General features: G+C 31.9%; 5 protein-coding genes and 1 long non-coding RNA gene across 9 annotated transcripts; 3 read left to right on the top strand and 3 right to left on the bottom strand.

Moving 5' to 3' along the window:
• Window positions 1–298: 298 nt before the first annotated feature.
• On the bottom strand, window positions 299–1,656 carry LOC132906161 (uncharacterized). The gene is made up of 2 exons (XR_009657944.1): window positions 1,380–1,656; window positions 299–1,287 (listed from the first exon to the last, which is right to left on the bottom strand). It is a non-coding gene; the product is annotated as an uncharacterized LOC132906161 (long non-coding RNA).
• Window positions 1,633–3,268, top strand: LOC132906160 (cytochrome c oxidase assembly protein COX11, mitochondrial). 2 transcript variants are annotated; one of them, XM_060958063.1, is made up of 4 exons: window positions 1,633–1,730; window positions 2,004–2,233; window positions 2,327–2,650; window positions 2,729–3,268. In XM_060958063.1, exons 2-4 carry the CDS (start codon window positions 2,030–2,032, stop codon window positions 2,873–2,875), a joined length of 675 nt encoding a protein of 224 aa, XP_060814046.1. In that variant the 5' UTR covers window positions 1,633–1,730; window positions 2,004–2,029; the 3' UTR covers window positions 2,876–3,268. The 2 variants fall into 2 exon arrangements, with proteins under 2 accessions (XP_060814046.1, XP_060814045.1); XM_060958062.1 differs by lacking the exon at window positions 1,633–1,730 and having other exon boundaries at window positions 1,737–2,233.
• On the bottom strand, window positions 2,990–6,620 carry LOC132906158 (tektin-3-like). Its single transcript, XM_060958060.1, has 9 exons — window positions 6,559–6,620; window positions 5,383–5,471; window positions 5,057–5,293; window positions 4,286–4,518; window positions 4,048–4,157; window positions 3,841–3,989; window positions 3,538–3,760; window positions 3,328–3,482; window positions 2,990–3,230 (listed from the first exon to the last, which is right to left on the bottom strand). The coding sequence occupies exons 1-9, from the start codon at window positions 6,583–6,585 to the stop codon at window positions 3,020–3,022; spliced, it is 1,434 nt and encodes a 477-aa protein (XP_060814043.1). The 5' UTR covers window positions 6,586–6,620; the 3' UTR covers window positions 2,990–3,019.
• LOC132906159 (cytosolic Fe-S cluster assembly factor Nubp1 homolog) lies at window positions 5,471–8,494 on the top strand. The gene is made up of 7 exons (XM_060958061.1): window positions 5,471–5,800; window positions 6,168–6,409; window positions 6,944–7,045; window positions 7,524–7,614; window positions 7,753–8,018; window positions 8,114–8,300; window positions 8,367–8,494. Exons 1-7 carry the CDS (start codon window positions 5,770–5,772, stop codon window positions 8,420–8,422), a joined length of 975 nt encoding a protein of 324 aa, XP_060814044.1. The 5' UTR covers window positions 5,471–5,769; the 3' UTR covers window positions 8,423–8,494.
• A 621-nt stretch (window positions 8,495–9,115) lies between these two features.
• Window positions 9,116–22,426, top strand: LOC132906156 (lysosomal alpha-glucosidase-like). Of its 3 annotated transcripts, XR_009657943.1 has the most exons (18): window positions 9,116–9,476; window positions 9,747–10,150; window positions 10,228–10,706; window positions 11,327–11,501; window positions 11,602–11,692; window positions 11,771–11,939; window positions 12,008–12,077; window positions 12,170–12,274; window positions 12,350–12,607; window positions 12,703–12,905; window positions 12,992–13,099; window positions 13,185–13,362; window positions 13,459–13,607; window positions 13,669–13,753; window positions 13,843–14,113; window positions 14,660–14,859; window positions 14,997–15,153; window positions 21,688–22,426. XR_009657943.1 is itself a non-coding variant. In XM_060958056.1 (17 exons), exons 2-17 carry the CDS (start codon window positions 9,809–9,811, stop codon window positions 15,093–15,095), a joined length of 2,982 nt encoding a protein of 993 aa, XP_060814039.1. In that variant the 5' UTR covers window positions 9,116–9,476; window positions 9,747–9,808; the 3' UTR covers window positions 15,096–15,194. The 3 variants fall into 3 exon arrangements, 2 of the variants coding, with proteins under 2 accessions (XP_060814039.1, XP_060814040.1); XM_060958056.1 differs by lacking the exon at window positions 21,688–22,426 and having other exon boundaries at window positions 14,997–15,194; XM_060958057.1 differs by lacking the exons at window positions 9,116–9,476; window positions 21,688–22,426 and adding an exon at window positions 9,487–9,621 and having other exon boundaries at window positions 14,997–15,194.
• LOC132906157 (zinc finger protein 236-like) lies at window positions 15,104–21,694 on the bottom strand. Its single transcript, XM_060958059.1, has one exon. It carries the CDS (start codon window positions 20,968–20,970, stop codon window positions 18,298–18,300), a length of 2,673 nt encoding a protein of 890 aa, XP_060814042.1. The 5' UTR covers window positions 20,971–21,694; the 3' UTR covers window positions 15,104–18,297.
• Window positions 22,427–26,364: the final 3,938 nt, after the last annotated feature.

The raw sequence follows: 26,364 nt of genomic DNA, 5'->3' as shown, positions 1-26,364 counted from the left end.
ATAGTCGTTAAACTATTTCGATTAGTTCGACTTTCGTTCGTTATTTCGAAACAAGGCGAATGACTGGATAGGATAGATTCAAAAACTTGTTGCGTCTTTCTAAAGCGCTGCACTATTTTGAATTTCCAAACTGTTGTATTCTTGATATTCTAATTCGTTAACATGACAATAGGAGTAACGTTAACTAGCGTATCAATGCAACTGGTAAATGAACTCCGTTTCGGCTTACCTGCTATGTGCAGGAGCACTAGCACGGGAAGAATTAAAGCTTTCTTGGAATAAATAAAGATTTTCAATATCTTCTTAATTGGTGATTTATTCGATTCATTTAATTGTATGTTTATTAACAAAGTTCTGATATAATTCACTATGTAGGTTGTAAAACAGGGATAATTATCGCTATCATAAACTACTGGCAACGGAGCTCTAGATTGACGGCGAGAAACTAATTTCTATTTGCTCTACGGTTAATCCTAATTTTTTCGATTCCTCTCTTCTTCTCTTTTAATTTTGGCAGCTAACAAACGTTTAAACCAACGTTCTGTACGTTTTTTACTATTATGGTTTTCGGCTCTATGATTCTTTCTTGCTTTTGGCATTTAGCACGAACCAAGACTATTTGTAACAATAATACTCTCTGTGGCAACCAATGTGACTTCGCACATCTTGCCCAAAGACGAGCAGATATTTCTGCTCACAGTGGGAAGAGAAATGCAAAAAGTCCGTAGGCGCCTTCAGTTATTGAAGGCAGCATAATCTGCGCGATTCTTTCAGTAACGACGAGATCACAAGTTATCACAGCGAACGGTCGTTTTAAATGTCTGATAGTCTTAAAGAAGACCTGATTAAATATACAATAATAATTCTTGATTGTTAAGAGTAATGGTCAACGCCTAATTTATTCAAACGATAAATGTATTACATGTCGTACTCTCCTTGAAGCGTAATTACCTTTGCTGATGCCGATACTTGATCTCTTGAAACGTTGCAGTTGCTTGTTTATCGTACTGAGTATTGTGATGACCAGAACCCGCGCAAGGCGGTGCATGTCGCGGACCTCTCATTGTTCTTCGATTTCGATATTCTTAGGTCAGGTAATTTTGTTTAATTTTTCATACCTTCCATTTTTGTATAGTAGAATTTTTCCTTAATTTAATCAGGTTTTAATTTCTTTATTCTCTGGCCATCTTACATTCTTTGTTTTATCAGATCTGTCTTTCTTCTTTTCTGGATCTGTTGTTTGCTTCATCAGGGTTTGCATCAATTCCATTGTTTCTCCAGAGTGGACTGCGGTCAATTTTACTCGGATTATTATTTTTTTCTATTGGTTTTCCTATTATAGATAAGAAAATATCTTTAAACATATTGTATTCGCTTACCGCATCTTGTCATATTTCAATCTTTTCTTTAAAATTTTTTCCTCCTGGATTTGGAGAAGGAGGAATTTGTTCCGAATATTAGCGATAATTAGCATTGACTACTTGTTTCTGGCTGTAGATTCTTGTTATATGCTAGCGTAGAACTGCTTCCAGCGCTTAGCCGCAAGGTGCAGCCCCAATCCGGGAACAACCAGAACAATGAGCGTAAGCGAGCTTCATTTCCTCCCTCTCTCTGAATACCTATCAATGAGCGGCGGTAGTGTGCATGCGGTGCATGCGCGAGTAGACAAAGGCAGAAGCGATTTCTACGCAGTGATTTGTTCCTATTGTCATATCGTATCCACTTAAACGGTAACATATAATTTCCGTATTCTATCTTTATATTTCTATGGTTGCTAGTCTTGCAACTGACAGTGATGGCATTGTTCGCGCATGAGAGACTTGGTTATCATTTTAAACAAGCAATTGTCCATAAATTTGTGATACAAATATGATAAACTAAATCAAATTTTCATAAATATAACCAAATTATGTTATGAAATTAATCTTTTTTCACCAAATTGTATATTGCATTTAGTAAATCTACTTTATGATAGATCTTGAAAAGTTTTCATAAACTTTTAGGTTAAATTAATAAAGGAGAAAATAAAATGCACACGAAAATCTATCAAAATATATTAAATTACTACAGAAGACAAGTACATACGAATGTGTCTCGAGTTTTGTTTAATCAATATTACGATGCGACTCACAAAAGACGAATGCGTTCTTCACGTTTATATTGGAGCGGATTTGGTATTTTAGTCATTGGTTTTACTTATGCTTCCGTGCCTTTATATAGAATATTTTGTCAGGTAATTATCGTTGTTTTTAAAATATGCTATCCATATTTTAATATGTATCTTACGTTTGACATTATGATGTTTGAGAATAAGTTTCCTTAATAGTCATATAATTATGGTGGGACTGTATCAACCAATCATGATAACAGCAAAGTGCATTCAATGAAACCTATTAAGGATAGAGTGATAAAAATAAAATTTAATGCTGATACAGCAGCCATGATGCAATGGAATTTCAAACCACAACAAAATTTTATAAAAGTTGTTCCTGGAGAAACTGCCTTAGCATTTTACACAGCAAAAAATCCATTAAATGTGCCAGTCACTGGTATATCTACTTATAACGTAGTACCATATGAAGCTGCGCAATATTTTAATAAAATTCAGTGTTTTTGTTTTGAGGAACAGCAACTTAATCCACATGAAGAAGTAGGTTTAATAAAATAATTGCACTATTATAGAGATAGGAAGTCATTTAACTATGTTATCTAATGTGTATTGTTAAAGGTTGACATGCCAGTATTTTTTTATATTGACCCAGAGTTTGTTGATGATCCAAAAATGGAAAATGTTGAAGAAATTGTACTTTCCTATACATTCTTTGAAGCCAAAGAAGGAATGACATTTCCTATACCGAGTTTCATGAAAAAATAGTAAAAATTGTAAAAAAAGGATGTTAGTGTTTTGACAAATATATGTTCAGTACCTAATATGTTGTTAATTACATTACATTGTTTAAATTTTTGGGGAAGACAACGTAATAATATATAATAATAACTATGTATTTATTGGTAAGCATTAACATTTAAAAAGAATATTAATTGGATAAGCACGTCTAAGACCAGAGACTTTTTCTCGATCAATATGTATCGCGTCAATCTTTAATATAAGATCATGCTCCAGCATTGCTCGTGTTTTTAATAATTTCTGATGTTGATTCTCTAATTCTTTCAATGTTCTGTGCATTCTTTCTACTTGATGATTTATTTCTCCAATTTCCTTCTGAAGGCTGTCAAAGCAAAATACATTAAAAAGATATTAAAAGTTTTCTTTTCTTATTTCTTATTATCCTTTGTAATCATGAAAATAAACACATTAAAATGAACCTTATATGCGCATAATCACAACAAAGCTCTATGTCTGGGCGATGCATTCTACCTTCAAATCTAGTATGTGCTACCTTCAGTATGTAACTCTTATCTGCAATAGCTTTATGCATCAACTCCATGTTTTTCTCAACATCAAAGATTTCTTGTTGTACCTAAAAATAGTATGTTACATTGTTATTTCAATATATGGAATATAATTATTTGTACCATTTGTAAATGTTGTTGAAGTTTATTTTTAGCTTCAAGTAATTGAGAAGATCTATGTGCTAAAGCATTGTTCGTATTATTCCATGCATCCCACATTTCTTGCGTAATTTTAATCATAAGAGCTTCTGCATTTGTCTTTAATTGGCAAGATTTATTCCTCTCTGTCTGTGATTTCTGAACTATCTGATTAGCAGTATGTATCCATGTATCTTGTTCAACAAAGCTAATGAGATAGATAAATTTAATTTTTACATAAAGCAACCTGTTAATACAAATTGAATTTATTTACAAAATTTTATATACCATGCATCATATTTTTCAATTCCATTATAATATTGCAGTCCGTGACTGTAATTGTTCAAGTGATGACACATTGTATCTATTTCTAATGCATTTTCTTTATTCTTTAGGTCCAATTCTAATTGACATTGAGAGATTCTGCAGTTTCGTAGCTACAAGTAAAATTGGTTTGTGATCACACTAAAGTTTAACCACTTAATTCAATATTACCTGATCCTTGCATTTATCTAAGTAAGTTCCCAATTTTATTTTATTTTTATTTAAGATTTCTATTTCCCTAAATAAACATTTCTCCAAATCGTCATGTACAAGTTCTGTATCTGTATAACAGGGAGATGGAACAGTATTACTAGATTATATACTCTGATGACAACAATAGCAATAGCAACCAATAATATTATTATTCACAGCAATGATATTTATTTACTATTAAACTCATTTGCCATACCTTTCCTAGCTTCTCTATAATAGAGACACTCCTCTGCTATATGTAATGGATCTTCAATGTCTTTGATAGCTTTATCTAAAGCAGAATGACAATCTTGCAATTTTTCAATTTCCTGAAGTAACCTTTCTAATTCCAATGTTATTTCATTCCTCCAAAAATTTACATCATTTATTCTTTCACCAAGTCTTCTGCTGGTATTGTATTGTCCGGACTGCACTTTCTCTTCAGCATCTCTATTACAGTATTTGTTTATTATTATTATGTATATTATAACATATACATGCAATTTAACTTACTAAAGTTGCTTCCAAAAGTATTCAGACAGTAACAAAATTTGACTATATATACTGTGATATATCCTTTCCTCTCTTTTTTCTATGAAACACTATCTATTGTACTATAAAATTGTATATCGTTAATTTAACACACATTTTTATACATATATTTTATAATAATATAAATTAATCAAAATCATATCCAATTATTCCGTAACAAAAATATTTGGACATGTAAAAGTAAGTATTATTTGCATTATATACACATAATTCCACAAATTATTTACTTTATTTATATATCATTCCACATTTTGCATCCATTACCTCAATTTTCAAACCTAAATTCCATATAGAATTTGAGATATACTTGATTCTAAAATTCTAAAACTACATTCATAGTATAGAATTTCATATAGAATTCATAATAAAACAAGACTAGTAACAAGATTAACGAAAAATAATGTTCTATTAGTGTAGAATCTGATATGGTGTTTACCTAATAATTCGCAAAGTTTCGTTTCTCACTCTCTCTGATGAATATCTACATGCATCTGCTTCGTTGTAATATTTGATTTGTTTTTGAAACCATTCATTTGGTGTATATCGCGTATGTAGAACAGTTTTTGAAGCATGCAGTGCATCACATTTATATCCCGTCACTAAATTAGGAAATCTTAATGAATTTGTTTTATTTGCAGCATCTGATGCATAATTAGGTGTTGATTGTGTGGTTCTACAAAAAAATATGATTGATAATTATTTAAAAATATTTTTTGTGAGACATGAATTAAATGAAACAATACTAATCTATCGGAAACTTACAAGGGTAGAATTTTAACTTTTCTATATTCCATACTGGGACGCCAAGACAAATTATAACCACCGTCAAAATTACTCCACAATTTCAACTGCTTCAAATTTTACATAAATAAAATATATTAAAAGAGAAAATATTGCACTTATTTTAACTAAGGTCAAAAACTAACAATGGTAAAATAAAGAGAAAATTTCAAATCGCATCTCATTTACATTTTTTAAGGATGATGAATTTGAGATTTAATCCTTAGTTAGCATAAAATGGGAATTGAGAAATCACTAAACTTTTTTTAAAAAATATAAAACATTTTTAGATAGATTTTAGACGTTATCTTTTTATCGGTTACTTGAACAATTATTAGTCACAGTTAGTTTAGTTGGTTATTATCCAACATGGCAGATATACGTGGTGATATACCACAACGTAAGTATATATGCAGCAAAAAATATTTCACAAAATATTGAATATGTCATTTATAATTTGGTATTATAATTATTACATACGATAACTAATTTAAGTGTGCGAAAAATCGCTTTTAATTTAGTAATAGGTTTGTATTTATATGTAAGGTTATATTATATTGTGTTTTTAATTTCAATATTTGTTTCAATTATTTAAAAGATAAGCAACATCTTCAAATGTATCTGCTTGAATTATTTGAATTATTATAATTGTTGTAATAATGGTTTTTATAGAAACTAATGTAATAATTCTATACATCTAATATGAATGTAACATATTAGTAAAACCTTATTTGTTATATAGTGGATAAGTAATAACATTTTTATAGATTGCCCTGGTACTGCAAATAAAGATGCAGGGAAGGTATCAATATGCGCTGGTTGTCCAAATCAAGTGATATGCGCATCTGGTATTACCAGACAACCGGATCCTACTATAGATCTTGTTAAAGAAAGGCTTTCCACAGTTAAAAATAAAATATTGGTATTATCTGGTAAAGGGGGAGTTGGTAAAAGTACTATAACGTCATTAATATCCAGATTCTTGGCAGCAAGCAATGCTGATATAAATGTATGTATCTTTCTAACATAAAAATTGTGAGAAATAATTATTTTAAACATTTATTTTATGAAGTATTGTTATCTATACATTTTTATGCCATATGTTTTACGATATAAACTAAATGTTATCTTAGTTAATATTATATTAAAAATGCTTACCTTTCTTCTTGTAGCAAGAACATCCATATTGTTTTCTATGTATATATCAACAGAGCAATTTCTAGCAATAGTTACAGTTTATAGTATACAGTTCATGCTAAAGAATATACTTACACTCTTCTAATATATTATATATATATTTATTATATATATATATAAATATAATAAAAAATATTTTATATATAAAATAATATATATATATATATCATACATTTATTATATTATCCTACAGCAGTTTCTGATTTGATATTAAGCCTTTAATATTCTATATGTTGTACTTGTAACCTTAAGTATAAATAAAGAAATTGTTTATAATATATATAAAGCTCAATTTTATAGATTTTTAATTCGGATGAACGATAATTTAAAATAACAAATTTCGCAGGTTGCGATACTAGATATTGATATTTGTGGACCATCTCAACCAAGAGTATTAGGTGTGATAGGAGAACAAGTTCATCAAAGTGGATCAGGATGGTCGCCAGTGGTAAGTTTTTATAGATGGAAATAAATTCAGATAAATATGTAGTACCATATTTGGATATAGTAATGTTATACAGGGTGCTTTTAATAATTGGGTTGTAATACTGTTCTCGATAAAGTTAGGATAAAATAGTAAAGTAAAATTTATTGTTTAGCACACTCTATTATAAATAACACTATACAACTCTTGTCACTGTTGCACTAGTATAGTTGCAAAGTGCAATTTCTTTTTAATGGCATTCCAAAAAGGTATAGGGAAAAGTCATAGAAAACTCAACACTTTTCAGCATATTTTACTTTCTTTCAAAGTTCTTGTTAAAAAGTTGAAATCAAACTTTAGAAGTATGTAACATTCATTAAAATAAACAAAAATACTAATAAATGTGTTTGGAAATATCATTAATTTCAAACTTATGTTTTCAAATATGGATCTATATAAAGTTAATAGAACTCGTTTATTAATTTTGCTTCTCTTTTTGTAGTATATAGAAGACAATTTGTCATTAATGTCTATTGGATTTTTACTTACAAGTCCAAGTGACGCAGTGATATGGAGAGGACCCAAAAAAAATGGTATTTGATTTATAGCTACTTCTGTTTTCCATATATGTACACATTTTTATTAATAATAATATTTATTATTATTATTGAATAATAATTATTATTATTACTATTATTCATATACATTCTTGTTCATTTTATTATTTCTAGGAATGATTAGACAATTTTTATCAGAAGTAGATTGGGGATCATTGGATTATCTTATTTTGGATACACCCCCTGGTACATCAGATGAGCATTTATCAGCAACTTCATATCTTAAAGATGCTGGCATTACAGGAGTAATAATAGTAACAACTCCACAACAAGTTGCTTTATTAGATGTGAGAAAAGAAATTGATTTTTGCAGAAAAGTGAATATACCAATTTTAGGTGTAATTGAAAATATGAGTATCTTCATGTGTCCTAATTGTAAAGTAAGTATGAAAAAGATAATATTAAGTTGATTAAATAATGTTATTGTAATTTGAAGTGTTATTGTTATTTTTACGAGGACCTTTTTCTTATGTAGAATTCCATAGAAATATTTCCAGCATTAACAGGTGGTGGTTATGCAATGGCTAAAGAATTGAATATAGAATTTTTGGGTTCTCTACCATTGGATCCACTTTTGGCAAAGTGTTGTGATGAAGGAAAAAATTTTTTAATTGAACTACCAGAATCACCAACTATTTTGACATTACAGACGATTGTTCAAAGTAAGTTTTTCTAAGTGACGCATATTTTTGTGTGGCCTTTGTGCAAATTAATCTTTTTTATTTCAGAAATTATTGAACAATGTGAAAAAATAAAAAACAATTATGAGATTGATATAACTTAAAAGAAAAGAATGTGATATTTATATTACAAGGACATGTATGCGTGTATTAAATTTGTGTAAAAAAATGTAAAATATTGTTTTCTTTTCTTTCTTAATATATTTTATACATTAATAAATGTCCATTCCTTTTAGTATACTGTGCAGTCTATATAAGTATGATAATGCGCGATAAGATGTGTTTAAAACTTTGTAATGATATATTTGTATAGAATGCAGAATAAAGTAAACATATTTAACCATTTATAACTATTAAAAATTTGAATTACTTCATGATGAATACAATAAGAACTAGACCACTATACACTACAGCACTACTGTAAGCACTAATTATAAATAAATAATATGTCAATAAGCATAATATAAAATAGAAATAAGTATAATTATCACTACATGTTCATCTAATTTTAAGATTGTAATAGATGAAAGCCCAACACAGTAAACAAATACTACTACTATTACTACTACTAACCATAGAATTGTTCAAACTCTTACGTTTATCGCTTAATTTTGAAACGTATATATGCGCAATGCATATACATACAAGGTATTAAAAACTAATTTGTAATATATATATTAGGAAAGGACAACAAAACAAAACAGATCAATTATGCTAAAAACTGGCTGGATATTGTCCAGCTACAAATCATAGCGACCGACTGACGATCGAAAAAGGAAAATTCATAAGGCCAATCAATATGATCGAATTATATAATAATATCGTGGTCTCATTTTAATCAGAACAATTTCACTACGTTAATGAAATTTTTAATTAACAAAATATTAAAAATAGATAAGTTTCATCATTACATTAATGTTGTCTTACAGATATGAAGATATGTAAAGCTAGTGCGAGCCGTTTATTATTAGATTCCGTCATAAAACGGTCGCCCCAAACGCCATGTATCATGTACTTATTTAAGTGTGTACATAGTATCAGTAGTGTGAACAGTGAGCATTCTCATTTCCTCTCTGTACAAAATAATGCTTGATGATAAGTGGGATTTTCATGTCGTATATAAGAAAACATTTCAATACTAATAAAATACATATAATGGTAAATTTAGTTAAATATATTATTGTAGAAGATAATCATGTTTGACGTATTAAAACGTGCATAAGTGTGTAAAAATAACGAAAATTCTTGTTTCTTATATGTTTAGTAGTATGTATATGGTTATCTTTTGTACGTGGTTCTTAAGGTTATGTATTACTTCATAGATATATCTGTATAGAAACTGATATCTTAAATTACTTTTTACTGGATAGTTGCATAAATTTTAGTCTTTTTAACTGGTTTTCTAATTAACTAATTTTCTTATTAAAGGTGGTGGCCTATTCAATACTCAAAGAGATACAAAATACTCAAGTTAATTAACAAATTAACGAATGAAGAAATTTATTAGAACAATAGAAATGAATGTGGAAGATATACAACAATTTGTACCAAAAAATAAGATTTTAGATAGATATTCCAAATATGCATTAACATATAATTTTCTGAAATTGATCATGTTCATTATTCTGCTTGGTGTAACAATAGTATTTTTACAACAAAGCAGATGCATTATTATAGAAGAATATGAAATGGATATAATCTCTAGAAATGACAAAATTCTACAGAATACGAATTATAAACTGGTTAATGATTCTATGATATTATCTAAAAAAGAAAATGAATATGATATAGAATCTCACGACACAATATCGAGATTTCCTAGAATTGTACAAGTGAGTTTCAAATATTATAATTGAAAAGCATGATTGCAGGTTATAATAATCATTGTTTTATAACTTTTATTCATTAGAGGCAGTGCAACAACATTCCTGCTACGTTACGCTTTGATTGTCATCCTGAAGATGGAGCATCCGAATTATCCTGTAGAAATAGAGGTTGTTGCTGGAATTCTCTTAACGAAAAAATATCAATGACAAGACCTGTTCCTTTGAATCTCCCATATTGTTATTATCCAAGTGATTGGAGCATATATAGGTATCAGAATTTTAGTAAAGAAGGAAACAACTTTTTTGGATTCCTCAAACAAATAAAAAACTCCTTTTATGAAAATGACATACCACTGGTTAAAGTAGAAACCAGCACTATAGATGATTCTATTCTACGTATAAAAATATATGATCCTGTTAAGAAACGATATGAACCACCATGGCCTCTCAGAGCAGATCCCAAACCATTTCTTCAAAAAAACATTAATACAAAATATAAATTAGAAATTGATAATATTAAACCTGGTTTTAAAGTATACAGAACCTTAGATGATACAGTGATGTGAGTAAAATTTGCATTTTGTATCACTTTTATCCTATATGGGTATGAACATATATACATATAGTGTGTCCAGTTTATCTATAAACAGTTAAATATCTCAAAAAAATATGAAAGATACAAGAGATTTATTCAGACAAAAGTTTGAGCATATTAGGGGTACATTCATGCTGATATTTCTGGTATATCGTCTTGAAGAGTGATCTGGAAATGACCTAAAAATATTGCGTTAAAGTTTCTTCTATATTTTTTATTACAATGTTGGCAGTATTTTGGTAACTTCATTGTTTTATATTTTGAAATTATGTTAGACGAAATACACATGTGTGTAAAGTTCTCAAAATGTTTTGGTGTCAGCTATAAAAATATATAATAAAAAATATAGAGATGCATTTAAAAACTTTAATGTAATGTTCACAGGGCATTTCAGGATAATTTCAAGGTGATATAAATACCAACGTATGAGACTGTTAATATTCTAATCTTTGCCTAAATCATTTTTACGTATCTTTTATATTTATGGAAATATTTAACTGTTCACAGATAAACTGAACAGCTATCTGTATACGTATATATACATATGTATATACAATACAATTATTTTTATTTTTTTTCATATCCAGATTTGACTCTATTAATACAGGAGGTTTCATATTTGCTGATCAGTTTTTGCAGATAAGCGCTCTTTTGCCAAGCCATAATATTTATGGTATTGGCGAACATAGAACGAAGCTAAAATTAAATACTAATTGGCAAATGTTTACATTATGGAACAAAGATCAACCACCAATAGAAAATGTATGTTGATTCATTTTAAGATACTATTTAAATTTACACTTTGTTTCTACTTGACATTTTTTAACATATATATTTATAAAGATAAGCTTTCAAAATCTAGGCAAATTTATATGGATCTCATCCCTTCTATCTTATAATTGAAAATTCCGGAAGGTCTTACGGGCTTCTATTTCTCAATAGTAATGCAATGGGTAAATGATGTTAAAAGTAATCTTTTCTTATATTATATAATTCACTGAAATATGTGTCATAACGTCCGCTATTTGTAGATGTGATATTACAACCGTCGCCCGCTATTACCTTTCGAACTATTGGTGGTGTTTTTGATATATATTTCTTTCTGGGTCCAACCCCGACAGATGTCATAAAACAATATTCTGAGATAATAGGCAAACCATTTCTCCCCCCATATTGGTCCCTTGGTTTTCATTTATGCAGGTAGGAAAGTTATCTCATTGCAAAATAATTGTTATTATAGTCTTATTATATTTTCCAAAATTGTGCAGATACGGATATGGAACTTTAGAAAAAACAAAGGAAATATGGAATAGAACCATAGCGGCGGGAATTCCATTTGTAACATGTTTTACATAAATCATTAAATTCATATTCTTTAAACGAATATGTAATAGACGAAGTTTAACCATTTTCATTCATTTTATTTTTAGGATACTCAATGGAATGATTTAGATTACATGGATAAAAATAACGATTTCACGTATAATCCAAAAACATTTAAGGAGTTACCGCAATTTGTGAATGAAATACATTCGGTATGATTTGAAGTTGTATATACATGTAAAAAATATACAAATTTAATATAATGCATAACATTCTATATATTGTAGAGAGGAATGCATTATATTCCCTTGATCGATGCGGGAATATCTGGTTCTGAAAAGCACGGAACTTATTTACCATATGATGAAGGTATGAAAGAAGATATATTTATAAAAGATGGAGCAACTGATCAGCCATTTGTTGGCAAGACGTGGAATTTTGTTTCTACTGTGTGGCCTGATTTTACGAATCCCAAAACGCAAAACTATTATTTCCATATGATGAGCAACATGCATGATAGTTTTGCATACGACGGTGCTTGGATCGTATGCATACATATTTTCTATTATCTAATAGTGAAAATAAAAATGTCTTACATTAATAATATTCATCTTTGCTTTGTGTTTTTATCTACTGCTAGGATATGAATGAGCCATCTAATTTTTACGATGGACATAAAAATGGATGTCCAAAAAGTAAATTGGATTATCCGAAATATGTACCGAACGTTATAGGAGACATACTTGCGACAAAAACATTGTGCATGAACGCTAAGCATTACTTAGGTGTTCATTATGATCTTCATAATACTTATGGCACAAGTCAAGCAATAGCAACGAATTAGTAAGTACACTATTAATCATAAAAGAACTTATAAGTGAAGTAGAAACACGCATTGTTAAATTGCGTAACATTGGCAATGTACACAGTGCACTGACTAATATTCGACGAAAAAGACCATTTATAATATCGCGTTCAACTTGGGTGGGTCATGGACACTATGCTGGTCATTGGACAGGAGATGTTTATTCCTCATGGTAATTGTTGCGCCTAGTGTTTATAAATATTCATAAATATTTATTAATTATTCGCATTTTACGTAATACATTGGACATACGTTAGGCACGATTTAAAAATGAGTATTCCAGCAATATTGTTGATGAATTTTTACCAAATACCAATGGTTGGTGCTGACATTTGTGGATTTAATGGAAATACAACAGCGGCATTATGTAATCGTTGGATGCAACTTGGTGCATTTTATCCTTTTTCTCGTAATCATAATTCCGACGATACAATCGTTTGTATTTATGAATCCTTACTGCATGAAGACCATTAAATTCAATTATTTCTTTCAAACGATATGCTTAATATTGTTATCATATATCATTTATAGGAACAAGATCCAGTTGCTATGGGTGATTTAGTAATAAAATCATCAAAGCGTGCCCTTACGATACGTTACTGGTTGTTACCCTATTTATATACGTTATTATTTCGAGCACATAAATTTGGAGAAACTGTAGCGCGACCATTATTCTTTGAGTAAGCGTATTAACCATATACGACCTGTTTAGAGTGCTTGTAAGATTTAACATTTTTTTAGATACTCGAACGATTCGGCCACATACGATATCGACACTCAGTTCTTATGGGGTAGTTCTTTGATGATAATTCCAGTTTTAGAAGAAGTAAGTTAAGGTCCATGTTAATAAATCACTAATATTTAAATAGTTAAAACAGTCATTTTTTTTTTCTTTGATGCGCTCCTGATTATTAGCACAAAACGGAAGTATCAGCTTATTTACCACATGGAGTGTGGTATAATTTTTATACAAAAGAATCCGTCTTCGCGCTGGGTAAATATTACACGATGAATGCGCCACTCGATACTATACCATTGATGATTCGTGGAGGATCCATTTTACCAGTACAGAAACCAGCTGATACTACAACTAGTAGTAGAAAGAATAATTTCGAATTATTGATTACTTTGGATCATGTGAAAAAGGCAAAAGGCGAACTATATTGGGATGATGGCGATAGTTTAGGTATATATTGCATTGATTCCATAGTTAGTAGTATTAATTTTTATAGAAAAGGATACACCTTACTGATTTCATTGACCGCCGTTCGGCTTTAGTTTTGCGAAATATATATGATCCTTTTAGGACTAGATTTTCGGTTCGACTGTTGGTTTGAACTGCTTCAGGTAATATTTAGGTTAAATAATAAATGTATTTGGAATTTATGATAATAATATAGGAGACCATCTAATTGATTTCATTGAACATAATGTTCACATGGAACATTATGCTGGGTTTATAACAGAATTTTTGTCCCATCGGTAACACGATTACGACAGTCTCAAAAAATAAAACTGTAATTATTTTTTTTATTTATTGCCTCATAATCAAAATACTCTCGGAAATTAAAGTTGAGCGGTGGACATATGCACGTAAAAGTGAAATTACTCAGAATGCTGACCTCAACAACATATATCAAGATCAATAAGAATGATGAAATTATTGCTCTTTTCTATATAATTACTTAAATTTTGCATAAGTTTGTTTTAATAAGTGGATGTGTATTTACAGATTCGCTGGAGAAGGAACAATTTGTGTGGTCAGTTTTCACCATTGAGAATGATACTCTATCCACTGCCAAAGCAACAAAGAGTTCTTTTAATGAGAAAATTACCTTAGGAGGAATACAAATATGGGGAATAACATCTAATATTTCACGAGTATCTTTAAACAATCACGAAATACAGTTTAAATATGACAACAAAGAAGATGTGAGTTTTCTATTCTTATAATTAGAATGGTGACAACTATTTTCAAATTTTAATGAAATTGTTCTGATTTTATAACTTTTATCTTTTTTTGCATATTCGACATATAAAAATATGAATTATCTAAATTAATTTTTCAGTGTTTGAACATAAGCAACTTACAAATAGATTTAAGAGAGAACTTCTTGCTTTTTTGGGAATACGCTGATTTTAAACAACATGATGATAGTAACAAATGACAGTAATCTTGCTCAAAATATATGTTCACTTGTATTACATATAATATTGTTGCTACAGGTATGATATACAAAATATATTTCAATCGTTTTTAGTATTAATTTTACTATAATACTCTATTTGTATACATATATTCCTACATGTTAAAGCACATATTTTTTGAATAAAGAAGAAAAGCATTTTATTGAAATAACTGTACAATTGACTATACAATAAAGTAGGATACGTTATGGCACTAGAACGAATAAAAATAATAATTCGAAATGTTTCGAAATAATCCATTCTCCGCGCGTTAATTAGAACGTAATTAAATGTAACGCAGACTTTACATACATAGTTCGTTCATAATTGAAAGAAATGGAAAATATAACAACACAGGTAATCGATCATCACACAATAGATAATGTTGAATGAAAAATTTCACTTTGGCACCGTTTAACGTATATAAAATAAAGCAATTCGAGCACTTAAACAGCACCATCATTGAAACATTGAAGTCCTTCTTCGAATTCTATATGCGTATTTACAATCATGTAAGTGTGCTTTACGACCTCGATCTATATTCAGTGTCTTCTATGACCTTTATTTGCATTTCTATAACAGAAAGTAGATTCTCATCTTTGGAATAAATTTCAATGCGACTAGCCCAAACCGACTGTAGTCCTTGTCAATATACATATATACGTCATGTAAGTAACTTATCGTACTTACATACGCTTGCTTGAATTTTTATAAGACGAATACGTAGACACGTATCGAATAAATGATGGATGATATCGTTGAGATCTTTGTTTCAAATTTTCAAACGCCATCTATTAGAAAATAATTATTTTTATCGGATCATTTTGTCGTACGAAATGACCTATACAAACATTTGATTTTATCGGTTTTCATAAACTAAAACTCGTAAAACTATGAAATCAACACGATGTAATTATATGTAGAAAATGCTTGAAACATTTACAAAATATAAAATATTAATCTAGTACGTGGTACCTTTTCGCATATGGGTATTGTACATATTGGAAATATTTCTAACAAATTGATAATTATTACTCGGTATAATATTATCGCACTACGTAATATACACAATTGTATAATTAATTATATATTTTTCTATTTGTATTGCATACTAATAAAACAAAATAACATATTTAATCGTATGTAATATTAGTAATATACGTGTATACATATTTTTTATTCTCCTCAACTATATTAATTTTGTAACTTTAATCATTATTGTCTGCTCACATTTACTTATGCCTATTTAAAAGATGAACTTGCGTGTTATGCGTACGAGCATATTTATTAAACATATTAACGTTAATATGCACGATTTACGCACCGAAACGAACAAATATACGCTAACGAGAATTACACAACGTACATATGAGAAAAGGAAACGATAACGACTATAAGGCTTTTAGGTATTGGAAGGCTCCCGTTCGACAAGGGGGCCACGAACACAACAGAGTTCCATGTAGCACCGCACGTCTTTTTTTAGATTTGAAAAAGATCCTATAAAAAGATCGAAAATGTTGCTCTTTTCACAAATTTTCTATTCAAATGAAAATAACGTGTCGTATAATCTAGGAAAAAGAAACAAACAGAAAGTAAAATAATGGCAAGAAAGATATCACAAAGGAAAATCAATAAAGTTTATATACATTTTAACTTGAACGTTATACTTGTGCAGTAACTTGCACACAACAATGAATGTATGTATAAATATAAAATGCTTACGTCTAATTCATGGAATATATGTATTGCTACAAACACATACAGTAGTCTACGTTGGTATTTAGCCTCTTCGAATTAAGTAAGAAATTACCCAAAAACTTGAACTACTATACTCGTATCATCATTCGGACATATCTACATATTAATTTACAAAACAACAAATTTTCTAATTGATTTTCTCTGTGTCTCCTCCCGTTCTCCCTTCTTGTTTACTTATCATCGTCATCATTAACAAAATATATCTCCCGTTACGGCAAATACAAATGCATTCTCAATTTATTGCCATACGTACACCTTTCAATTTGTTGTTCGTAATCGATAATATTAGCCATCATCGTAACATGCATAATATCATCATATATTTTTATTTTTATACAAGCGATGAAAATGAGCAGCACGTAGTACACCCATCTGGACGATATTATATAATAAATAAAAAAAAGTTATTAATATTACCATGGGCAAGAAATAGAATGACGCATGGCACCCTGAAGAAAACGTAGCCCGTTGACTGTTAAAAATATCTGTAAGGTAGCAAATATACTTAAATATTCGTTAACGAGGAACAACTAGTGAAAGTGAAGTATCATATCACTTAGAATCACATAAATCACAACGAAAATTATATATCGTGTATATTATCGCATTATACTTTGCGTAAAAGTCTAAAATCTACGTATTTTTATATTGTTCGTACGAGTTTTTGCAGTACAAACAAACAACATGGCACGCGATGTACATATAACTAACTTATCACAAAGCAAATTGAATACCGACTTTTCAAATTTTAGATGACGAGATATTAAAGTATTTATCAAGTCTATTAGTTTTTACACAACTCGGTATTATTACTTTTACAAAACGTAGTCAGTGTAAAACTAATTCTGAATATCATTAAAATGCATGCTATGTCGTAAATCGATTTTATATTTGATTTTTCATAATACGGAAAGAAGAATAAAACGGCAGAAGCAGAAACGGTGATTATAACAAGTCGTTTGCCTATTATTAGGAATATTACGTTTTGCACTTTGGACTAGCAAGTACTAATTTTATACTATATGAAAGAACGTCTGTGCATCGAAATTCTAATAAGTAATCACTAATGGTTTCGTCTCTTAAAATTAGATTATTATTACTAGGTAGCCTGTTCACTGACAGATACGTATCGTTTCGCTTAGTTACTTGAAATCTTCTGTTATTTGTTCACCTGTACCTATATCTACCCACTGTCCATCTATGTAATCATTTTCGAAGGAAAATATAATAATATAGGACTTGGTACAAAGATCGTCTGCGATTGAAGAAAGGCAGTCTTGGATTTAAAAAGCCTCTGCTTTAGAATCAGGATCAGATCGTAATTTCGAAAGGATTTGAGGTATCGACCGGTATTTTTGTTAGTCTTTGGTAAATATATACCAGCGATTGCCACGTAGATGATGTTAAAACGAGTAGGATTTTGATTTAAGTAGCAGTCAGTGTTTCCAAAATATCTTCGGGAGTTTTATTCAATTTGCGAAAATGTTCCCAATGTTCTTTAGGTACAGTCCATTTGAGGAATATCTCGAGATTCTTGGTGAGTGTTTCAAGTTCGGATAAACCGTTGTTTGCCACTGGATCTTTGCCAGCGGATATCAGAGAATCGTAAAGAACTTGGTCGATCAGTCGTTTACCAAAGCCTAGTTCGTCCAGTCTTTCTTGCTTGCTGATTCTTTTAAGAAGTACAGCGAGCAACAATCTCATCCTCTCGACAGTCATTATTCTATATTTGGAGGGCGACGGCGAGGATTTATCGCTGTTTATTTCATTGGAAAGCAGGGTCGCTGTCGGTTGTAAAGCCATGGAAATAGATGTTGGCATGATCGTGTTTGTGATTAAATCTGAGGTTTGAGTACTCGGAACGTCGTGTTCAGTCTCGGATTCAGGATGACAAGCTCTTTCGTGACATTCCAGATCATTTTTAATTCTGAAGAAACTCGTACACTTTTTGCAAGCGTACGGCTCATTTCTGCCATGGATACATTTCATGTGTTTTTTCCAATGGGGTAGTTGCGTGAAACCAGCGTTACATTCGGCACACTTGAACGGTCTTTCGCCAGTGTGTCTTCTTGTGTGAAGTTTAAGTGCCGTCGAGTGCGCAAATGCTTGCCAGCAAACCAAACACCTAAACGGTCTTTGTCCAGAATGCGTTCTCTGGTGGACAGTCAATTGAGATTTTTGAGCAAATCTTTGACCACATGTGGCACAACCGTGTGGCCGATCACGTGCATGCGTTCTCATGTGTTGAGGTAGGTGGCCCTTGAACGTCTTGTTGCAGATTACACAGAGAAAAGATTTAACGTCTCTGTGAAGACATTCTAAATGTTTCTTGAGAGCGTCTCGCCGAACGAATGCACGACCACAGATTTCACACTTGTGATCCTTTTGTCCGTTGTGTCGTTTTACATGTAACGCCAAATTCGCAGCGCAGGTGAACGTGCCAGAACACAAACCGCAACGGTACGGTTTTATCTGACTGTGAGTACGTCGATGCTGCACCAGTTGTCCTCCTCTGGCGAAACTCTTGTCGCATTCTGGACATTTATATGGCTTGAAGCCAGTATGTGTTCTTACGTGCAGTTTTAATCTTTCTTTTAAAGGGAACTCTTTCCCACACTCGTTACACTTGAAGATTGGTCCCGCACCGTGTACGATCTTATAGTGGTTACGAAGACCTCCACTACCTTTAAATCGCGCCTCGCACACTACGCAACAATATCTTTTTTGCTGATTCTCTTGTTTAGTTTTCATACCGTGCAAAGCGGTATTTTGATCCTTGCCGCGGTCGCGCTCGCTGCCGTTTGTATTCTCTTCCTTCGAATACGGCGGCGGCGTTGATGATGACAACAATGACGACGACAACGATGACGACAACGATGACGATGGCGATGACGACGACGACGACGACGACGACGACGACGACGACGACGATGACGACGACGATGATGACGATGACGTTGATGTTGATGTTGATATTGTCGTTGACGACGTCGATTTGGTAGCCACTATACTGGTGGAGGCTTCTGGTCTGAATAATGGATTCGTAGGATTCTCTTCATCTTGAACCTTATTATTATTAACTTTATTCTCCGCAAGGTAACTCATCGTTGTTATATGAAACGTTTTGCAATTTGATACGTTTGTCGAATCTTCCAGTAACAATTTTGGGTTTGATACTTTCGTATCAAATATGCCATTTTTCTCAGCAGTGGTAATAAATCGTTTTTCTGCTACATCAATGTTATTTTCAATCAATGTCCCACAAGGAATCGCTATTCGATTGAATAACGTTCCATCGGTAGTCTTCGCAGACTTCTCGTTTTCGTATGTTTCTTCCACGTTTCTTAAGTTTACCTTCCGTCCTTGTTCCCCATCTATCAACTCACGACGAAACATGTAAACGTCATCATTTAACTCACTATTCTTGTCTAAATCCAAATAAATCGTTGACTCTATCTGTTCGTTATTCTCCGATAAGAAATTTCCCCTCTCATTTTCGAGAAATGCGTTTTCTCCTAATTTATAACGGTGTTTCATCCCATCGTCGCCATTTCCTTCGTCTCTTTGATCTTTAGTATTTTCTACCGTACGAACGATCGTTCTTTTCTTCGTAGATTTTACTACACAACCAATCATCGATTTTTTATCGAAATGTTTGTATTTTCTGTTCTTTGTCTTCGATTCAGTTTCGAATCTTCGAACATTGTTTCTTTCTTTTTCTTTTCTGATTTCGGTGCTATCGATCACTTGTTTATCGTACTCAGCAATTCCCTTTCGCAGTTTATCTTCTCGCCACTGTTTATCCTTCTCTTGTTTCTCTTGTTCAATTTGTTCGATTTTTCGGCAAAGAGACAAATTTCGCGAGCAAAGTTCATGTTCATCGTTGTTATAGCAACTATCGGCAGTTGTGAAACTTCGGAGTATCTTGAAAGCATCGGTCGCATCAGCTTTTGTGTTCATATGTTTAAAAATTTCATTCTCCCTTATTCGCGATTGCTTCACTGGTAATAATTCGGTCAGCTGAACTTCCTCTTGTTGCGGTTGTTCGCTTCCATCTACTTGACTTAAAACGTTTTGTTGCATATCGACTTTGACCATTTAACTTTTTATTTTTTTTTTTTTTTAATCCTACACAATTACATTCGTAACTTGCGATTCACCCTTTGTCTTTCTCTTTTTTTTTCCTTTTTTATCAAAACACACGTCAATCGTGATTGTTTTTACTTTCACAACCAATATTAAAATCATACAATGCGTTCATCATTGGCTCTACTTTGGTCCTAAAGGAAAATTTGTTATTTATTTGTTGTAGCAAGAACTAGGAGCAACGGAGTTAGGCTTAGCGAGGCAATACGCGTGTGTTCAAAGTAACTATAGTTGGTTATCGTATTCTTATCGTTTCGATATTTCCTCTCTTCTCCCCCTCTTACTTCCTTCTATTTCGCTTTCCCACTTTTGTTCGCGTTTCTCCTCTCTTTAGTTCTTTAACTCCCTTTTTCTTTCTGTTTCTCCTTCGTTCACAGTCTATTGCACTAACTTTTTATTTATTGCATCAAACAATCGTGCGTCGCGTGATACATTTAAACGGATTCTTGTCTGAAGTTTACGTGTCGTCGTGAGTATCTTAAATCGTAGTCATAATCGTTTACCAATCCTATACTCGTAATCGAAATCCAGAAATTAAAAGTCGGATAATGAAAGAAATACGAAAAAAGCCAATATCATGGAAATAACTAGGCGCGTTTTTTTCCCCTTCTTACTTACAATTCCTTTGGTGCATACTTACTAATGACAACTTCTCTTTTCACGTGGTAGCTTTCCGTAAATGCGCGTTTCGTCCGTGCGCGCATTGGAATCACCGAGGCTGTTACAAGGATACAAGGATACCGGAAGAAATGGAATAACGATAAAACCGATAGTCGAAGAACAACAATTTACCCAGTTTTCGCGGAAGAATCAAAGAATTCAGCCGAATGGTTATGTGATGAAATAGACCAACGTACTGAGAATGAGAATACACGGAACTTTTTCTTTTGACCGACAAAATGATTGATATCAGTACAAGAGGGAATAGTAGCTGCGAAATAACGGCGGCCATATAAAGAAAGTACGGCAGAACAACAGGGTTATTGTTCGTCGGTGATGGTCGTCGCGACGATCGACTGACTGCTTGTTCCTCGCGGCGGTACGCTGCTTCCTCAACAGCGATTGCGCGCCTTTTTCCACGCAAGCGCAATTCACGGTCGATATCGCTCTGGATTTTACCCCTCAGCCCAGCCAGACACCCTCTCCACCCTGCTTCAGACTCTTTCCATACCTTTTTCGTTCCTTCAACCCTCCTTCTTCGATTTTCTCGTCTACAATCTTTCGTCTTTCTTTCCTCCAACTCGGTCATTCGCTGTACTTTCTTTCAACTAACAGAATCCCATTGCGACTACTGTTACTACAATAATTCCCCATTATCTTCAGAGATTACGTTTCTTCGAAGGAGAATTCAATATTCATCGATATGTCAGTAAAGTTGTTGTCAATAAAATAGTTACTTATTCAGATAGAGTTACCAGCTTTGCTATACGCGAATCTTTCAAGAACTATATCTCTTCTCTCTCTTTTATGCCTCTTCTACCCCTCATCTTCTCCATCACGATATACTAATTGTTCTAAACCCCACCCTTTCATTTGCCTACTCGCTTGCGGTATATGATAGATTCACCTCCCTTCCTTTCTCTCTCTCTCTCACTTAATCTTTCGTTTTCGATTGTTCGTTCGATGATAACATACATCAAATCTATCGTTTGTCACGAAATATAAATCTTTAAAATTATAATTAGAAAATTCGTATCTTTCTCTTATTTTTTTGGTAATATGCGGACACCAACGAACGAAAGTAAGTCGATAAAGGCATCGTGATTTTCCATGGGTTAATAACTCCTTTTCATGGTGGCGAGTGTCACGTTTACTTCGATATTTGTTACTCAGCTATAGTACATTACTTTTTGCATAAAAATTATTAACACGCAGTACATTCTTCATTATATAATCGATCATAACCAACATCCCCTGAAGTTGGTCATCTATTCTTTATCTTTCAGCAGAGACCAATTTGGTATTACTGCTGTTAATAACACAGCTATATATATGTAGTAAGACACATTACTATAAGATTAAACCATATACTTATACGTTTACGCGCGTTCCATCACCGATGCTTTTCAAGTGCTCGATTAACGGTTTCTTTGGTAACATATTCCCTTTGGTAATAAAATTTTAACGGAATCGGTAGGTTATTGATATTTCATTACGATGGAGTTACCTGTGTGTTGTTATTCATATGCGGTATCCGATGCACGATCCTCGGTTTTCCAGAGATACGGTCTTTGTTTGTAATACTTTGAAGGTACGATTGGAACAACATTCGCAATTCAATTCTGTTATTATGTTTCTTCTACATTTAAGCTCGCATGTTCTGGATTGATTGCATCGTCTTCTTTTATATGACGAAACGTTATAATTTCTTCTTTAAGGAGTAAGCTTAAGTCTTCATTTCTTGACTAGATCGCGTGCGTATTAACCTTACGCAAACGAGAGTACTGCTTGGTCATTTGGTATTCCATAATCGCTTGCTCTCTTTTTTACTTGGCAATTGCAGATATATATATATCATGTATATATACACATATGTACAAAGATAATCCATTTCCACCTCAATTAGTAAATTGTGTTAGTAGTTTTAGGCCTCTCCCCTTTTGAATTGTTCCCCTCATTAGCACGAAAAGCAAAGAACCCGCCACCATCTGAAAGAAACCAAGAGAAATACCGCAGGTATTTCTTTGCTGTCTTTAATCTATCAGTATGTATGTATTATTGTCATTTAGAATAAGCACATGAACCAATTGTTATACCATACTACAGATATGTATCATCGATTGATGTCAACGTTTACTTTCCACTTTACCGTTTTTACTGTTACTTCGCTGTTTCACTAATTATAAATTGCAGACCTTTTACGTATTAAATTAAATAATTTATATTTACTTGTTCAATTCTCATTCGATTAACGTTATAATCAATTTGCATATTATAAATTCATTTTAAACGAAAAATTGCAACGAAACTAATTATTTACTAAGGAAATTAATTAAAGAGTCTATATTGTATTTACTAGATTAAAAGCAAGATGAATCGATGATACCGTTACGCCTCAAGTTCTTGCCCATTTTCGAGTCTCTGGTTTAAATCAGCTTTATGATCTCGCGCGAGTACACAAATACAAATTGGTATGATCATGTGTATCATATGCTCATAAATATTCTTGTTCGCATACAGACAATCGCTAGAGAACTCATGCTCTCGTTTGATCGCGACGTGACACATGCTTGTGCTCCGCATTGAACTTCCCAGTCTGGAAAGAGGAACGGTTTGTACATACGTATGTACATATGTATATGTGTAAGTATATAATCCCGAGATTTCGTTGCTCAACCGATGGAAATCTCCGACTTCTTTCCCATTCATGTTCTACTCAAATCTCACTCGAAATTTGTTCAAAATTCCTTCGATATCACTTTTTACTCACCAGACACAACGGCGATCGAAATTTCAGCTATTACTGCTAAAAAAGAGGCTTCCTTACGAAGCGTCCGCTCAACCCTACTCCTGTATCGCCATCTTCAAATCACATTCGACTCTGCCGATGAAATTCACAAAAGCTGAATAGAGGGGCGAAACAATTCTAATGAAATACTGTACCATCTTCTTCCGATAGATGGTGCGCAAGACTTGAGCAAATGTGTATATTATAAATATAATGTACAATGTACATTGTATATGACAGATATGCGCTTATGAATATAGTCATATGTAACGTGGCGTGTAAATATGTACACATGTGCAATACGCAATATTATATGTACCTGATTAAATGTCTGTATTTTTGCTTTTCCCCGCTTTCCCTCTCTCTCTCTCTCTCTCTTTGTGTTCCTTTTCGAAACGATATTTTTGAAAATTAAAATGTATCGCGCTTTTCTATTTCGTTCATTTATCGTTTTGTTTACAAGCTTTCACAAAAGTTATACTTAATAACCTAAAAACGGAAAACCTATGAACTGTCTTGATTACCTGATATGCAATTATATATCTGAGATTTGCCTAGTAACTGTTATATATCTGAAAAAGTTTGATCATTGAAGTTACTTTCATATTAAATGTCTAATCAGTAATAAATATTTTTCATTGTATTATATTATATTTTATGTATGTACATTAATTAAGAATGGGGTGTATATTTGTCTGTGGTATGTATATACATTGTGCGATTGTACCCATAGAGATACAAAGGTAAAGAATGCCAGTCATATATTACCGTATAAAACAGTCAAGTAGATACGATATAAGAATATAAGTAGATACGCTGCATAGAGGTCTCTTTCTACTCGTCTCTAATCGGCTATACACACTGGCGCCGCTCGTTGATCGGTGTTTCACTTGCATATTTATTGTACGAATGTGCATACTTTATCAGAGAAGGATACAAGGGATTTCTATGCAGGGTTCTCTTCCTATTCCTACATCGCATTTTTAGTTCGCTCACGCATTCTGTTTTTATATGTATGTATCTTTATAGTTGTACTACGTCGTATGAATCATCCAAATTCAACTGTGATTCAACAGATATTAAAGAGTGCTATATGTCGATATAGTAGATTCCCCAGTAATAACCTTACAACCACGCCCCTAATATGTACATATATATATATCATTATATATGTGTACACACACACACACACACACACACACACACACACACACACACACACACACACACACACACATGTATGTTATATAAGGATAAACGAGGTATCTCATCTTTAATATAACATATTATACAATAACATATTACACGACGTTTTCACGAAACATAAAAGTTAGGGAACACATTGTGAAAATATATAATATGACAGTATTTGTATTTAAAAAAATATATTAAATCGGTATATTGTGTCACTGATAAAAATTATAAATATATACAAGTATATAAAAACTGATTATATTCGAACGTAGTTATATATTTTACTTTTAGTTTACTTTGAAGATTTTATGAAATTCTGAAGTAAATTATAGAATTACTTCTCTTAATGGATATTGTGAAAAGATTTGATAACGATCTTTTTATCGATATATATTTTTAGTTATATATGATACATATGCAATAAGCATGAAAATAAATACACATATTATTATACACAAAGTGAAATGCTTTATAATGCTTTATACCTATCTTGTTTCTTGTTCATTCAGAATACTACGCAATAAGTAACAAGCAATAAATAATAACCATCATTTGTCGAAAAAAGATAGTTTAGACTATAGAATATCAATTGGTTTTGTAATTATAACTAGTTGAAACATAATTTCGAATCGCAAAAGGCGCCATTGTTGCCGCGAAAGTCGAAGAATGACGGAAACAAACGAAGTTAGATGGTAGGAGAGGAG

Source organism: Bombus pascuorum, chromosome 4, assembly GCF_905332965.1.
Source record: "Bombus pascuorum chromosome 4, iyBomPasc1.1, whole genome shotgun sequence".
NCBI lineage: Eukaryota > Metazoa > Arthropoda > Insecta > Hymenoptera > Apidae > Bombus > Bombus pascuorum.
This window is presented reverse-complemented; position numbering and strand designations above follow the sequence as displayed.